We start from the raw sequence: 17547 nt of genomic DNA on the forward strand, positions 1-17547 counted from the left end.
ATGATTAAAATCTGGTCTGCTCTCAAGCATCTAACCAGTTACTAATTAAGCAAATTTCTGTGAGAAGACATTTCAAACAGAAAAGTGTTCTCTTAAGCTAAATCTATATGCCTTCAAATTGTAGTTGGCATAAACTGTACAATTATAATATTTCAAGGATACTTAAAAATATTTCATAATACAATGCATCAACCTCCAGCTTTAGATTTTCTCCTCATTGTAGGCCTCATGCTAGGCCATGATAAAATGGTTTTGTAACTTTTTTGGGGGTGATTTAACTAAAATAACTTTGCTTAGTGTTGGAGTGAACAAGGTAATAAAAGCTGCTTGCTGTGCCCCTGTCTCCAGACAGGGCTGTAATTACACCACAAGGAAGAAAGCAGCTGAATCCCACTCCCGGTCATTTCTGTGAACTCAGCCTCCTTGTCATCGGTGCTCTCACATTGCACGCGAACCACAGAGCCATCTCCTGTGAGTCGCAGAGACAGGTCTGGTTGCAGGGCCGTGAGCTGGCTTACATTCCTTCTGAAACTGATGTCTGTGGCTCAAAAACCAACATTGACATTCTGAGGTTTTAAAAAAGTATTGCCAATGAATTCCCCTGAGCAACACACACACACACACACACACACACACACACACACACACACACACGAAACTTGTAAAAATTAAAGGTATTCTTTATGCCAAAGTATTACAAATAAATGCATCTTACTCAAAAAAAGTATTTTGTTCAGTTTTTAAAAAAACTTTTATTCTTTGAAATGTGTTTAAAAAGAAAATTGATCTTTAAGAAAGAAAAACAGGCAATTCCTACTACAACCAAGTTAACTTTTGATAATGTTTTAATCTCTTAATTCAACTATTTGGCATTTTTCCCCCCTAACAATTTTCCCCAAATCGTACAAAAACCATGAAGTGAAAGTATATTCACACGGGGTCTGTAAACACAGAGACATAACTGCCAGAAGACAAAGCATAGTTTTTCTTAATCACTGAACTGCCCTCTGGTCACTGGTCTTTGAAGCGACAGTCCCCCGGGCTGGCACTGTCAGCGTGTCCCTTGACACCTGCAGCGCCCAGCTTGCTCTGTCCTCTCTAGAAGGAAAACCACAGGCCACCGCCCTGGCGCCATCCCTGGCTCGGTCCAATCAATAAGGACTTATTTCCTGTCCATTTGCTGAGGTCACAGGAGCGAATCTCATTAATTATTTCTGCTACTGCAGCCTCAAGTGTGCTTCTGGCGTGACAAAGGAAAACGGCTTGACCTTTTTTTCTTCTAATTTTGTTGTAGCAGTTCCAAAAAGATGGCAGTATGCATTTAGCAATGTGATAAAAAGAAGAAAAAACCATGTGTATGTTTTTAAAGTCATTAGCAAATTGAGATATTTCATTATGAAAGCTCGCTGGATCACCTCATCCCTGTTTTTCCAGCTAATGAACAATAGTGTCTTTTTAATTTGGTGTCACGAAAATCTGGTCACAGCAAACACAATGTTTTCTAAAGCAGATCTGGCCTCGGAGGGAGGAAAGCTCTCCAGGGCCGCCAGGGCCTTGTTTCCATGGTAACGACACAGGTCAATAGCTGAAGTCACACCTTTGCCAGCTTTGATTGCTTCTCGCAACTGTTAAGAAACAAACGCACAGTAAAAGTCAGTTTTTAAGGTACCACAATTAAACTGGGGAGGGGGGTGGAAAACAAAGAAGGGGACAACCAGTATAGATTCCTTGTGCCAGCTCATTCTCTTGGGGTAAAGAGGACATCACCCCCCAGTGATCTCAGGCACTAACGTGCAGAACCTAAGGCTGCGCAGTGTCTGCCTCAGGGGAGCACAATGGGCTCCAAGGAGCCCAATTACACCTCCGCAGACTCCCACCCCCTGGTGTCTTGAAATGTGCCCTGCTGGGGGCTGGGGGAGTGCGTGGAGGACATTTGCGTTTCTGGCATTTTGAATTCAGCAGCCTGATATTGTCATGTGAGGAAGGCTTCATTAACATCCTAGTTAAAAATTATATTTTTTCTCACTGTATGTTGACACAATAGTCCATATGAAAATTCAAGAAAGACGCTACATTTAAAAAAATGAACACTACATTTTAAAACTAAAATACTTTATTTGGGAAGAATGAATTGAAAATAGCCTTTGTAAAGAATAAAGTAACTCTCATCAACAAATAGAACTGCTTTCCAATAAAATGGTTACACTTTAGGGCCGAGAAAGCTTTGGTCTGTCCACCCTCCCCTTGCCCCGATTCCACCTTTTCTTTCTCAGTGACAGCCTCACATCTGCCTAACTCACTAACCAGAAACCCGGGGTCCTCCTTCATCCCTCACATCCCAGGCACCATGGCAGCACCAGCGTTGTCTACCCTCGACTGCACTTTCTGGCCCCCAGAGATTGGGTGGGGCCAAGTGACAAGTTTTAGTCCATGGGAATGATGCATGTCACTTTGGGCTGCAGCTTTTAATTGTCCATGTGAGTCCCTGCAGAGCTTTCCCCCTGGCACACCCACGGCCACCCTGAGATGCTCCTCAGCCTGGATCCCAGAGGGACCCCGTGAGCCACCATTGTGCCTCTCGGACCTGAAAGGGACATGTCATACCAGTGAGAAACATGTCTTTGTTGTTTCAAGCTACAGAGATTACGAGGGTGTCTGGAGCCATCTTAACTGATACCACCACTAAGTCCTAGCTATTCTGTCTCCTTTAAAGCTCTCAACTTGATCCTCTGCTCTTTATTCCCATTGCCACTACGATAGTTCAGGCTCCCATCATCCCTCATCTCCTACAGAGTCTACCCACCACCAGTTCTGCACCCCCTGGACTCCATTTGTCTCCCCCTTTCACCATGTATTTAGGGAGACTACTTGTAGCTTCATCTCTGCCATCAAGTTCCCCAAATTGCACTTGGGTGGAATGCACTCAGCTAGGATGACACCCTAAGGGACTAGGTGCCACTCTGCATACTGCAGTACAGCATTATTATACAGTGTTATATTTTAATTCTTCATTCATCCATCTATCTGTTCATTACATGTTAAGCTACTGCATAATCCATGAAATATAAAAGAATAAAAGAAATAAGCTGTTTTATTCCTCTAATTATAAGACGAACATATGTCCAGAGAAGCTTAGGGGCTCACCCAAATTATAGATGGGATAGTGACAAAGCTGAGATGAAAAGCAAGGAGGGAGGAAGAGAGAGATAGCAAGAGAGAGACAGAAGGAAACATCAATTTGTTGTTCCATCTACCTATGTATTCATTGGCTGATTCTTTTATGTGTTTTGACTGGGGATGGAACCCGCAACCTTGACATATCAGGATGCCACTCCAACCAACTGAGGTCCTGGCCAGGGCCCAGAAGCCAGGTTTTGCTAACACCCAGTCCAAAAGCACTTGATACTATGCTCCACCAGACTCTCAGCACTCCACGGACATTTTAACCCTGCATGTGAACTTGGGGACTCTTGCAGCCTAGGGTTCCCTGGTCTCTTGCAAATCACCAAATGCATGAAGACACTAAAATGGTGCTGGGTATCAGAGGCAGGCAGATTTAAACTCCATTCTAGCGTAGTAATCTCAGGGAAAGATTTATTTATTTATTTATTTATTTATTTTTATTTATTTATTTATTTATTTAAAATATATTTTTTATTGATTTCAGAGAGGAAGGGATTGGGAGAGAGATATAGAAACACCAATGATGAGAGAGAATCATTATTTGGCTGCCTCCTGCATGCCCCACACTGGGGATTGGGCCCACAACCCGGGCACATGTCCCGACCAGGAATCGAACCATGACCTCCTGGTTCATAGGTAGATGCTCAACCACTGAGCCATGCCAGCTGGGTTTAGGGAAGCCATTTAACTTCCTGAGTTCTAAATGGAGAAAATATCAGTTCCATGAAGGACTGCTGGGAGGACTACATGAACCAGCAGAGTGCTTGACAGTGCTGAAGCATCACAGATGTTCACAAGGACTTCATTCTTCTTCCTCCTCAGCGTTTAGCCACTGCCCCGTTTTCATCAAGTCTGTAGGAACGTAACCATGCCCATTCATTTCAGGGCCCTCTGGCTGCTTTTGTGTTACAACAGCAAAGTGCAGAGTCGAGGAGCTGCCACAGAGACTGTATGGCCTGCAAATCCTCAAATATTTACACTTTGGCTTTGATAGAAAGAGTCTGCTGGCTCCTAGACTAAAACAATGACTATCTTCTACTTAGATTCAACAATAGTTAATATTTTGCCATTTTTATTCTGTGTGTGTGTGTGTTTGGAACCATTTGAAAATAAGCTGGGGGCAGTGATAAATTAGCTCTCCGGGGGAGGATAAAGCTTTATTTGTAGCATTTGCAGAATTTTGTGGTATGAATACTCCCATCATTGAGCAAGCTACTGAGGGTTGTGGGATCACAAAATTCTTGAATATTTAACAACAGGCTCTGAGCGGGTAGGACCTGCCCTGGACACACCACGGAACACAGGATGCTTAGCCCTTGTTTGGACGTGTGTCTCCTAAATTAAGAACACCCCCTGATACAAGCCAGAATACCATTATCACAGCTGGAAAGCTCACAACAGTTCTCTAATGCTATCTAATACCTGGTCCAGGTGCAGATTTCCCCATCAGACTCTAAAATGTCTTTTTTAGCTTTTTAAATTCCAACCTCATCAATCCTGGTTTACACATTTCATTTGTTGGCTATGACACTCTAATCCTTTCCCCCTATGACATTGCTATTTTGAAAGGACTAGGCTGGGTTGTACAATGTTTCACATTCTGTATTTCTCTGGTCGTTTCATTTAGTTTGGTACTCTATATAGTACTCAGTTAGGCTCAAACGAATATTCAAAGGTGGCTCATATGGTATGTAACCCTACAATGAAGGGTAATTTAGATTAGGACATGACGACACCCAGGAGGACATCACTGAAAGTTTCTCAAATCCTAAAAGAGTGAATTTCTCTCACCCAATGATGATTTTCCCCCAGTTAACAGCTGAATCTGTTCTGTCCGCAGAGGTGGGCTCACAGGGTTTTGTATATACCAAGGAACTTGATAAGAGTCCAGGTATAAAATGCCCATATAACGACTCACCAGTAATGTCATCCTTCAGGGAAGGTATTGTTCCTCACAACCATCTGTAAACACTTATACCACCTACACAAACTATTGGCTCAGAGGAAATCCTTTAGATATAATTCATAGACTATAAATGAGATTCATTTTATATTATAAATTTGAAATAGCAATGGGTCTATCCTGAGAAGACAGTCTTGTCCTACGTATATAAATGTGACAAAAAAACACATAAGCTGGGGTTCAGACTTGGTTGACCCTAAGAGTCACACGGGGAATTTTAAAATGCAGATGCCTAGGCCCTGTTCCTGGAGATGGGAGTCAATATGCTTCCTATGCCATTCCGATGATTAGCCAGATTTGCGAGTACCTCACTAGTGAGGGCATGTATTTTGAGTTACTCTATTTTAAAAATAGTTGTATTGGGTTTATATTGTTTCAGTCTTTGCAGTGATCAAATTCAATTCAACAAGCATTTGTTGGGCACCTATGTAGCCTAGGTATGTACACTGTAGGGCTGGAGGTACAGAGGGAAACCCAGCTTCCCAGGACCGCCTGTAAGAAGGGCTGTGATAGAGCGACAGGGCCAGAAAGGGTTAAATAGAACACAGAGGGACTGGACCTATGGCCTTGATTCTAATAGCTACAATAGAAACACCACAAGTGAAAAAAAGATCCTTCCACTTTTGCTTCACCTACATTTTGACAGGGCAAAGCCCAAATCAATGCAGAGACAGAACTTTCCATACTAGGATGTGGCTAGAAGAGCTAGTGGGCCCACACTGGCCCTTGTGACTGGAAAAACACTTTAGCTGTAAGAAAAATAACTCACACACACACATACACACACTGAAGGTAAATTATTAGTCTGTGTTTTATTTCCTTGATATAGCACTTTAGGGCACTAATATAATTAAATCTCTAATTAATTCCACTGAGTAATTGTATAATTGTGGCATCACCTGAAATAAATTAAGTCCAATCCTCTGCTAGAGGATCCAATTAAAGGTATTAATACAGACAAGAGGATGCGAAGTACTTAAGGTTAAGTGCACTATTACTTAACATTTGTTAAAAGGTGTTACTAAACACCTTTTCAGCAATAAATGTTGCTTTATGAGGCCTATTTGAGAAAATCATTGTATGCCTCTAAAAACCATTTGGTTCGAAAGCACAAGCCTCTGCCATGGGCTCTACCGTATCTTTCCATGTATAGGATGCTATTTTTTTCTAAAATCATTAGACTGAAAATTGAGGGGTGTCTTATACACAGAAGTCAGCAGAGAAGGGAGCGAGTGAATGTGTAGCTACCCATATCTTGTCAAATAGGCTTCCTCCAGTCATGAGCCTTATTGTTATTGACGTCAACTGATGCCATAATTAGAGGTGGCGAGTGCACAGATGCAACAGGGACCTGAGTGTTCTGAGCCCATAAAGGTGTCAAGAAATAAAAAGATAAATACTGGTAAGTGATTGTCTTACTCTGCAAAATTCAAAGTGAATGTAATCAGCTATGCAAAAGAGCATGGAAATAGAGCTGCAGAGAGACAATTAGGACCTCCTCCCACTGAGTGTATGATCAGACAGTGGAGAAAACAGGGAGAACAACTCCTTAAGATGCCAAAAAAAGAAGAAGGCCTTAAGAGGAAAACCAGCAAAATGTTTAAAATACTGATTTCTTAATTTTGGGTTGGAAGAGTGGGGGGCTTCTTATAAATGGGGATGTCTTATACATGGAAAAATATGGTAAAGTAGCTTTAGGAGAAGTGGAGGCTGAAGTCACTTCTCTCCAATGAAACCAGAGAAAGACTTGAAGACCTAGAAGAAACCCCACGCACAATCCTATCTTACTTCATTTTGCAGAAGATACTGGGATGAGAGATATTGCACAGGGAACTTGTGAAATAGCCTGGGCTTCATTTCTCACAGCCAGAGCTCTTCCACTCTACAGCACTGGAAAAGATTTGAAGATAATCCCAAGTTTTCTTTCACCCAACTGAACAGTGCTTGGAGAAAACTAGGATGCTAAAACTCGTCTGGAACACAAAATAGACCTTGTTCTGAAGAAACTGGATAATAGAGAGTAAGAGAATATAAAACAACACATTAAAGTTTTTAAAAATTTATTGATTGATGAGAGAGAGAGAGAGAGAGAGAGAGAGAGAGAGAGAGAGAGAGAGAAACTGTAATTTGTTGTTCCACTTATTTGTGCATTCATTGGTTGATTCTTGTATGTGCCCTGACCGGGGATTGAACCCGCAACCTTAGCGTACTGGGACAATGCTCTAACCAATTAAGCTACCCCGGCACATTAAAAAAATTTTTTTTTAAATGGTTGCAAATACCTGGATAAGAGTAAAAGAAAATCAATGGAACCATGTTGAAATGGGAAGAGGCCATATATTTCTTAATCAAGGGGTAGAAGTGGACCACGCTTCCCTAGTGGAGATTATGAAGTTGGCAAAAAGATAAGATGCAGAAATGATAAGGGACTTCAATCTTCAAACATCTGCTAAAGCTCACATTCCATAGTTGACAAATTCTTGGTGTGCCTGACTGATATAATTTTATGTATCAGAAGACAGAAGAAGCACTTCTTGCTTAACTACGTCAACATAGTAGTAATCGGATGTAAAGGTGATAGGAATCTGGCAAAAAACAAAACAAAAACAAGAGAGAATGCCATCTTGGTATCAGAATCAGGTTAAGAAAGGACCATCAGGCATGGTTTTAAGACACCCAGACTATACATTAGAAGAGTGCATTGTGCCTTAACTGGTTTGGTTCAGTGGCCTCAGGTTCAATTCCGGTAAAGGGCACTACCTTGGTTGCAGACTCCTCCCTGGGGCGGGCCCTGGCCGGGGCTCATGCAGGAGGCAACCAATCGATGTGTTTCTCTCACATCGATGTTTCTCTCTGTCTTTCCCTCTCTCTTCCACTCTCTCTAAAATCAATGGAAAAATATCCTCGGGTGAGGATTAACAACAACAATAAGAACAAAAGAAAAGTGCATTGCAAAAGCTAGTGAAAAGATTACCATGATTCTAAGAGATCATAAGTAGAAATACAAGGTGGACAAAGATAGGTTTACAGTTATTTGTATCAAAAATAATACAATAATAAATAATAAGTAAATAATAATATAAGAATAAACTGTGTTTTGCATACTCACAGCTGTAAACCTACTTTTGCCCCATCCCGATTAGTTGAGGGTGACAAACTAAATTCCAACAACGGTCATAATTAATTATGAACAAAACCGAAATAAATGGCTGCAGACTAAGCTCTCTCAGGGCTCAGACTTGAAAAGACCCAGGCGTGAGAAGAGGAGTGTATCATCCCTTCTGCTGCTGGCCTGCTGAGCACCCGCTCTGCACAAGGTAGTCCTGTGGACACAGGACGCTATCCCTGATTTGAAGGAGCTGACAAAAGACAGGAACAAAGTTGTAAAAACTTGTGGGAATCCATCCATAAGTCTGTATTGTCACCAGAACACTTGTCACAGATGGTTTTAAAGTTCCATTACTCATAGGAAAAAAAAAAAGAATCAAGTTCCATTACTCATAGAAAAATGTTCAGAAACAACCAACCTTGTAAGAATCTGCAAAAGACTGACAGATTCATGGGGGAAAGAATAATAAGGAGCTTCAAAATGTAAAGGCAGTGGTTGAATAAAAACAAGCTCAAATATTTGTGAAAGATGTATTATTAAGAGAAGACAAAGAGGAAATAGAGCAACTAAATAATGAGTTAAAATTGTAATGATTGTCAGGCCACGGTGGCTCAGTGGTTGAGCATTGACATATGAACCAGGAGGTCACAATTCAATTCCTGGTCAAGGGCACGTGTCTGGGTTGCGGGCTTGATCCCCAGTAGGGAGCGTGCAGGAGGCAGCCAATCAATGATTCTCATCATTGATTTATCTCTCGCTCCCCTCTCTCGCTTCCTCTCCCCACCAGCAAATCTCTCACTCATTCCGTCTGATGTCTCTGTCTAGCTTTCATCTTCTGGTACTTCCCCCTCCGTCCTCCTCCTCACTCTGGACCTTCTCAGAGGCTTCCAGCCATCTCTGTCCGCTCTTGCATGCTTAGACTGAGGAAGTGATCTTCCCAGCTAACTGAAAGAAAGAGAAACTTCACAGAGGAGGGGAGATGCAAATGTCTTTCAACATAGGACAAAAGAAAGATGAAGACAGGTGCATTCTGGAACACAAACCAGTGAATTTATGAACAATGATGGCAAGATCACAGAAGAGGTCATTAAAAAGATGGTTTGCGGGTTCCAGAAAAAAGGCAGTGGTGACCACAATCCCAGACAGGTCACAATGGACAAGTCAGTCATGACAAAACGCTCTCATTTCCCTTTGGATATGACCACTTGGCTATAAGCTTGAGAAACAGTAGAGATCAAGTATATGCAGATTTTGGAACTTTAGTCCTTCGTGGATAAGACAGAGAAATAGGGTCTGGTATTATGGATTTGAATATGTAAAACAACTATTCCTAGAAAGTGGTTAGTAGTGAGCAGCAAAGTGGTTCTCCACAGCTGGCTTTGAACATGGAGGAGGCCCCAGAATGGAAATTAGGACACCAGTCCTACAACCAAAAGAACTAAATTCTGCTACTCCAAGTTCTAGAGAAATGCTGCTCACAGCCCACCCAACTACAGTACCTGAGCCCTGAGCTCATGAGGATCCAGATAAGCCATGCCACACCCCTCCCCCAGACGCTGTGAGATAAATGTTATTGTTCTAAACCACTAAAAAGAAAAGTGATCTCTAGTGTTGTGCTATAAGACTCAATATTTGGTTTCTTTTGCTTATCAATTCTATGCATTGCTTGGATGAAGATGGAGAAGAAATGCATATTACATTATAATTTTCAGATGTCATACAGTCAAGAGAAAGAGCTAACAATGTGGAGAGCATCAAAATGTTAATGGTTTTGACATGCTGAACAACAGACTGATACTAGCCAGATGAAATATAACAGGGATAACGTATAGTTGTGCATTTAAGTTTCAAAAATTAATCGAAGTGTAAGCTCAGTTTGGCAGTGACTCATTAAAAAATGCTGAAATCTGTGATAACCACATTCCTTACATAACTTAAGACTATAATGTAGATTTTTAAAAAGAATAGTTTATTGATTTTTAGAGAGAGAGGAAGATAGAGGGAGAGAGAAATATCAATGAGAGAGTGCAATATCGATGTGCTGCCTCCTGCACATCCCCACTGACCACTGAGCCTGCAACCCAGGCATGTGCCCTTGACCTCCGGGAATCCAACCGGCAACTTTTGGGTGCACAGGATGACGCCCAACTGAGTCACACTAGCCAGAGCTATAATGTAGACTTAACAAAAGCAAATGCAAACTTTGGCAGCATCAATAGGTGTACATCTTCAAAACACAGGCAGGAACGGTCACAGCACACTCTGATGGTCAACTAGTTTAGAACACTGTATTCAGTTCTGGGTGCTGCTGCCATGTGTGGGAGGGGCAGTCAAGATAGACTGGGACCAGTATGAGGATGAAGAAGCATTTCACAACATGTCATCTAAGGAAATGTAACCTGGAGGAAAGGATTAAAGGAAATTATGAACGCTATCCTCAAAAATTAATTAATGCTAAAGCAATTAATTAAATGGAAGAAGGAGCAGTCCTGTTCTACATGCTTCAGGGGACAGGCCAAAGCGATGAGGTGAAGTTTTGAGAAGCAGATTTCAATGACAAATAAGAAACAGCTTTCAAATGACTAGAGCTGTCTAACAACAGAATAATTATTTTTTGACAAGTTGTGAACTCCTCCCTAATGGAAGTCCACAGTGATTGGATGACCAAGTCAGAGAAAGTATGAATGAAATTCAGTAGGTGTGGGAGGTGGGACAATGCTGCTTCCAAAGTCCCATCACAACTCCCAAGATTTCAGATGCCAGCACTTCAACGGAATGGCAGGATGGTGCAACAGGAAAAGTGACAATAAAACCTTCCTCATGATAAAATGTGAAATGTATTGCAGACAACATAAGAAAGCATTCCTTTTTACTTAGAGTAACAAATTATTTGCAAGAATTGATAGGAAAAAATTCTACTAATCTTAACTAAATATCTTACTTTGGCAAAGACAGGAGACAGAAAAGAGAATTCTTAGTTATTTTCTCAATCACATGAATTCACATGCAAAACAATAAGAATTATATTAAACTGAAACTTGAGAAACAATTAGTGCTTCATGTTTTCCAAAGGAAAACTTAACCATTTATAAATAATCACAGCTTTATCCATATAATGATTCAAAGCTAGTTTTTAATTTTGATATCACATGCCAAAGAGGAACTTAATTCTACACATTGAAATTCAAATAGCAAAACCAGGATCAATTTGGCCAGTGTGGCTCAATTGGTTGGAGCATCGTCCTGTACACCAAAAGGTCGAGGGTTCGATTCCCGGTCAGGGCATGTGCAGGAGGCAACCAATGGATGTTTCACTCTTTCACCCATCTCTCTCTCTCTCTCTCTCTCTCTCCCCCCCCCCCCCGCCCCGCCTCCCTGCCTCCCTCCTTCCCTCCCTCCCTCCTTCTCTAAAATCAATAAAAAAGGATATCCTCAGGTAATGATTAAAAATATAAATAAATAAAAATAAAATAAAATGTTCACAAACAAATTAACCTGGAACCATGAAACTTTTTAGTAAACTCTGTAATAGAAATTCAAAAGCGAAACATAGCATAGGTTGTGGAGGGCAGCAGGGAGCCAATCTTGCCTGTAGCTTTTTTTAGGAGTGAATCAATAAAGAGTAAGCTCTGTTATCTCATGACAAACACGATGCTGGTTATTTAATGAAAGACAACACTGTGGGAGGAGAGCACGCACATCATGTGGGCATCAAATAGTCCTGGGGCGATCTGAGGAACACATAACTATGTAAGAGCGAATTTGGGTTCTATTATTGTACTTTAGTCTGTATCTGACTTAGACTTTCTTAAATCCTTCTCATGCCTCAATTTTCATCTGCTCTAGTATTTGGATGCTGATACTTGGGAATTACTTCCCTCAAAGCTACTTCCACGACCACCACCATTCACAGGACCCTACATTCCTAAATCCTAACATGGATCCTGATACACATTTGCAGGATTAACACCTCTTCCAGACATAGGGGATCTCTACGTTCTGGTGTTATAGAGGGTACTAGTATATTTGTGAACACAGATCCTTGTCTCCTTCAAAAGAATGATGACAAGAACTATATCTATAAAACTTTATTGAAAGAGTGAAGAATGCTTACCAGTTTAAAAAAAAAATCATACTTAGCCTGGCTGGTGTGGCTCAGTGGTTGAGTGTTGACCTATGAACTAGAAGGTCATGGTTCGATTCCTGGTCAGGGCACATGTCCAGGCTGTGGGCTTGATTCCCAGTGTGGGGTGCGCAGGAGGCAGCCAACCAATGATTCTCTTTCATCACTGATGCTTTTAACTCTCCCTCTCCCTTACTCTCTGAAATCAATACAAATATATTTTAAAATATCATAATTATTGCACTGGTTCAGCAAACATAAATCCTAAGAGTCTTTTACTAGATAGTCACTATTTCTGAGACCAGGACTATGCTAGATTATAGATTTTTTGGGTGTTTGCAAGACCAGAACCTGCACATTCTCCCTTACTTCTTTCTGTGGTGTGTCTGAAGCATCTTTTTTTTTTGGTTTGCTTTTAAATATATATACTTTCTATTGATTTCAGAAAGGAGGGGGAGGGAGGGGGAGAGAGAGAGAGAGAGAGAGAGAGAGAGAGAGAGAGAGAGAGAAACATCAATGATGAGAGAGACTCATTGATCAGCTGCCTCCTGCACGCCCCCCACTGGGGATCAAGCCCCAAACCCAGACATGTGCCCTTGACTGGAATTGAACCCGGTACCCTTCAGTCCCTAGGCCAGTGATGGCGAACTTATGACACGTGTGTCAGAGGTGACACGTGAACTCATTTTTTTTGGTTGATTTTTCTTTGTTAAATGGCATTTAAATATATAAAATAAATATCAAAAATATAAATCTTTGTTTTACTATGGTTGCAAATATCAAAAAATTTCTATATGTGACACGGCACCAGAGTTAAGTTAGGGTTTTTCAAAATGCTGACACACCGAGCTCAAAAGGTTCGCCATCACTGCCCTAGGCTGACGCTCAATCCACTGAGCCAAACGGGCTAGGGCTGAAGGAAGCATCTTGAGAAGCAGCATGGTGGCAACACACTGTAGAGTCAGTGGACCTGGGCAGAATAATGACTGTGAGATAGTAACTGTGTGAACACTCTTAGGTAATTTGATCTCTTCTCCATGAAATGAAGGACTTCAGAGATAGAATTTGATAGAAACATCTGATCAGATGTGTCTTGAACAGCATACATACTGAAAAACATGCGTGTGGTGGCCTGATGGCAGGCACCGTAGAGAGATCAGAGTGCGTTCAAAGGCTTAACAACCTTTCCGAACTGGTGCCCACAAATCTTGTCAGAGTGGATGGCAGATAAAGGTTAGAAGTTCCTGAGATCTAGAACAGGGAGACCTTCCACAAGGGGCACCCTTGCGCTACGCAGGAATCAATCTTCAGAGATTGATTGTGGGCTTTACTATGTCCTGGTGAATAGGTAAGACCTTTCATCAAGCCAGGAAGTCAAGGACTTGGGGGGAAAGGGATAGAATCTACTCACCACAGTGTGTGTGTGAGTTGGGGGGGGGGTGGTGGTGGGGGTGAGTAGTGCTTGGGGACACAGCTTCATATGCACTAATGAAACAAATTAACAGGTTTGTGAAAGATCAAACATCTTAATATCAGAAATCCTTATTGCTGTACAAAATCGGGCTGTAGGGGTAGTGGCTAAGTTTGGAAATATCAATCCAGGTCATGACAAAGACTTCTAACTTACTAAAACCGCATTCAGCATCTATAAACAAGTGCCTCTCTGTTCTCTCAAAAAATATAATTTTGGAAAACCCATGTTTCTCCTTTGTATATATATATTTTTTAATGACAAGGAAACAGACAATATTCCCTTCAGCTCTACTCAGAACTGTTTCAGGCTCCTCTGTGGAGACAGCAGGCTCTGTCCCTACATAAAGGCACATAGGCTCTCGCTGCGCACAGGTGGCTCCTGATACCACTAACTAGGAGCACTAATTGAATCCAGTATCCCACAGTGCAGAGCATTCACACACAGAACCAGCCTGGAGGGCATTTTTAGTTAGCTTTCTAGATTCAAAAGGTTACTCCAATTGCATCTTTATTTCAAACCAGGAGTGCAAGGCTTTGAGGATATAATAATTTGATTAAAAATGTACTTGGGGGAAAATAACAAGAGCAAAGGTGGAGTCAAATATACCTTATGAATTAAAAGTACAGAATATAGGCACAAACATTTGGCATACCGTGGGTCATTCATTCGTTCATTCATTCAACAGTAATTCAACAAATATTGATTGGGTATCTAGTACTGTGTTAGGCCCTTAGGGGATATATAATGGTGAGAAAAACCAGACATGATTCCAGGGTTACAAACAAGAACTGGTCATCAAAAATCTAAGTCTGCCGAAGCTTCCTGATAAATGTTAGTTATTATATAAATATGTAATTTTTAGGTGCCAGTAATTCAAAATGGTTAATTTAAGAATGGGAGAGATTGCCCCACTAAATATTACTGTTATGAACTAAGTAATTTCGCATTTTATATATAAAATTAGAAACCAAAGATCACAAAGTAGGAATATATGATCTGAAGAAAAATAAAAAAGACAATTGCTTAGAGGATTGAATTAAATTAGTATTAACAGCATTAGGTTAACAACTGAAATGGTGACACATTTTATGATGTCATCCAGAGGGTTATTGCTATCATTTAATAATTTCATTCATGATGCACAAGGGAACAGAGATTATGGTCATTAAATCTGTTGATGCCATTGAGGTGTGTGGATTGCTAACACCTCAGAGAACAAGAATCCAATTTTAAAATAACATTAAGAAATTAGAAGAATAGATCATCAAAGCAAGATGATAGTCACTGAGGACCAGTGCAAAATAATATACTAGAAGCCTTTAGGAGGGAAAACACTAGCTTGATGATGGGCAAGGAATAAATGTCCAGAGGGCAACTGTTTTGCAAAATGACTTGAAGGCTCATGATAAGGCACACGCTGGTTAAAGGCAATAATGACTGCATGTGTGATTAGAATTTATTTGGATTAAAATTTTCACATGATCTAAAAAGTTTCTAAGCTTTATTGTGAACAAAAACTGATCTGTGATTATTTTTCCATCATTAATAATTATATATTGACGGAGATTTGGAATCAGAGCAGTAGTTGCAAAAACTGATTTTAGTAGATCAATTGTTCTGAAAAAAAGATTAAGCAAAATCCATTCATTATTGCTGTAAGGCAAAATACTTGTCTGAAATGTGACTGCCAAAAAAGAATAATAACTGGTTTTATCTGATTTTTAAGAAAACAAGGAGTGGGGATTTAGACCAACACCTGCAATGCCTGCCTAGGGCTAGGTTCCCCTCATCTGCAGCTGTCCTCCAGCACCTCAACCCCTTTGAGGCCTAGCACAAAACCTCACAGTGTAAAAAAATTTACATTCTCCACTTGTGTTTTTCTGCCTATCGCCATAGAAGCAAGCAATTCTTTAGGAGCCTAGAATTAAATTCTGATTATATCAGTAAAAACACATTTTTCAATTCTCAGTAGCCCAGGTTATAATCTGAAAAATTTCAATTCAAATTAGAGTACACTTTGAAAGCAGAAATCCTTAAAAAATACAATATATTTCTTATTTTAAATATGCTTAAATGTGGTCACCTTAATGCCCTTATTTACATTTTTATGTGTTGTCTTCCAGTCTTTATCAAGCATGTCACATTTTACATAGTTGCATTTATATCATAATGGCATCTGAATTTGCATAATTTTTCTTTTTTTGTTCTTTCTTTTGTCTTTCTTTTATCTTTTTTCTTTTGGGTAATTTTTCTTGAAATTCTACGGGGTGGGGCAAGTGTAGGTTTACAGTTGTTTGTATGGAAAATAATACAATAATTAATAAATAATAATATAAGAATAAGCTGTGTTTTCTGTACTCACAACTGTAAACCTACTTTTGCCCATGTTATAAACATCTGATCAAATTTACTACAAGCCCTTTATGGAAAAAAATGGGGGAGGGGAATATCAATGCTTCTACATAATCTCCATAATTATCACTAAAACAGGGATCCTAAATGTTCAGACAACTTCAAGAGGTCAGAGGAAGTGAGAGATTGCATGCATAAGTGATGCTGTATGGGATATTCTACCAAGGAGCTAATGTAAAGCCCCAGGGTAGGAGATGCAGCATCTGCCCAAGAAAGGGGTATAGGGAAGAGAAAACACAGCAACATCTGGTCTCTAAATGTGCCAATGTGAAAAATTCTCAGAGCCAGTTAGGGCTTGGGATAGAACGAGCAGGCAAAAATTGCCAAAAAAAGAAAAGAAAAGAAAAAAAGAGCCTGGCTTTGTCAGTAAAGAAAGGACAATAATATTATAGCAAATTTTATATTCAAGGTTCAAAAAAAGAATTTTGGACTCAATATGCAGCCAAGTGTTTGACACACTCTGTGTAGAATAAAAGAAAAACCAGCTAAAAGGGCAACCTTGGAAAGGAGAAACAGGACATGTGAGGAAAGGCTCTTTTTTCTTCGTAAAGGGAAGTGATGATATGTGATCATGCAAATACAAATGCAAATGTCTGTGGACAGCACTGTTAGATGGTTGGAAGAGAATTTTAATGTGCACCCTATGCAAATGCGTTTTATAACAAAACAAAATGTGTGAGGCCTTCTGAGGGCGGGAGGGAGGAGGGGAGCAGTCCTTCTGCACACTGCCTGAGAGGCACGGGAGGAAGAGGACCGAGCCAGAAGAATGTGCTGCACTAGGATCCGGAATAAATTCTAGGAGAGAGCGTAAGTCAAAAAGCTCAGTTGGTTGAGCCTCTTCCCATGCACCAAGAGGTCACCTGTTTGATTCCTGGTCAGGGCACAAGCCGGGATTGCAGGCTTGATCCCCAGTGCAGGGCATGCAGGAGGTAGCCAATCGATGTTTTTCTTTCTCTCTCTCCCTTTCTTTCTCTAAAATCAATAAAAAACATATTTAAAAAACCTACCTTCCATTTAACTGAGGACTGGATGCCTAATGAATCAACACCTGCAAGATCTTTCTTTATCAAGTGCTTAATCTTGAGCAATTCTCTAAGCTTAGCGTGAACTTACCGAGTAAGGAGACATTAGAAAGAACAACTCTCTGTTCTGTACTGAGTCATGGGGAAAATTATGGGAACTGCACAGCAAAGACTGGAGATGAATATAAAGAAAGCTTCTGTAAATTTAGACTCTTTGTGTCAAAATTAGCATGAAGTTTCAAGCCCATTTACGGCTCCATC

General features: G+C 40.5%; 1 protein-coding gene across 2 annotated transcripts in view; it reads right to left on the reverse strand.

The window, feature by feature from the left end:
• Positions 1 to 730: 730 nt before the first annotated feature.
• Positions 731 to 17547, reverse strand: part of PDSS2 (decaprenyl diphosphate synthase subunit 2) — a 227210-nt gene continuing 210393 nt past the window's right edge. The window contains exon 8 of one of the 2 annotated variants that reach the window (XM_081093840.1): positions 731 to 1625. In XM_081093840.1, the coding sequence (XP_080949966.1) occupies positions 1467 to 1625 (159 nt within the window). In that variant the 3' untranslated portion in view covers positions 731 to 1466. The remainder of the gene's footprint in view (positions 1626 to 17547) is intronic. The other variant, XM_081093841.1, reaches the window with a different exon arrangement.

This window comes from Myotis nattereri (assembly GCF_964212035.1).
Source record: "Myotis nattereri genome assembly, chromosome: 6".
Classification (NCBI taxonomy): domain Eukaryota; kingdom Metazoa; phylum Chordata; class Mammalia; order Chiroptera; family Vespertilionidae; genus Myotis; species Myotis nattereri.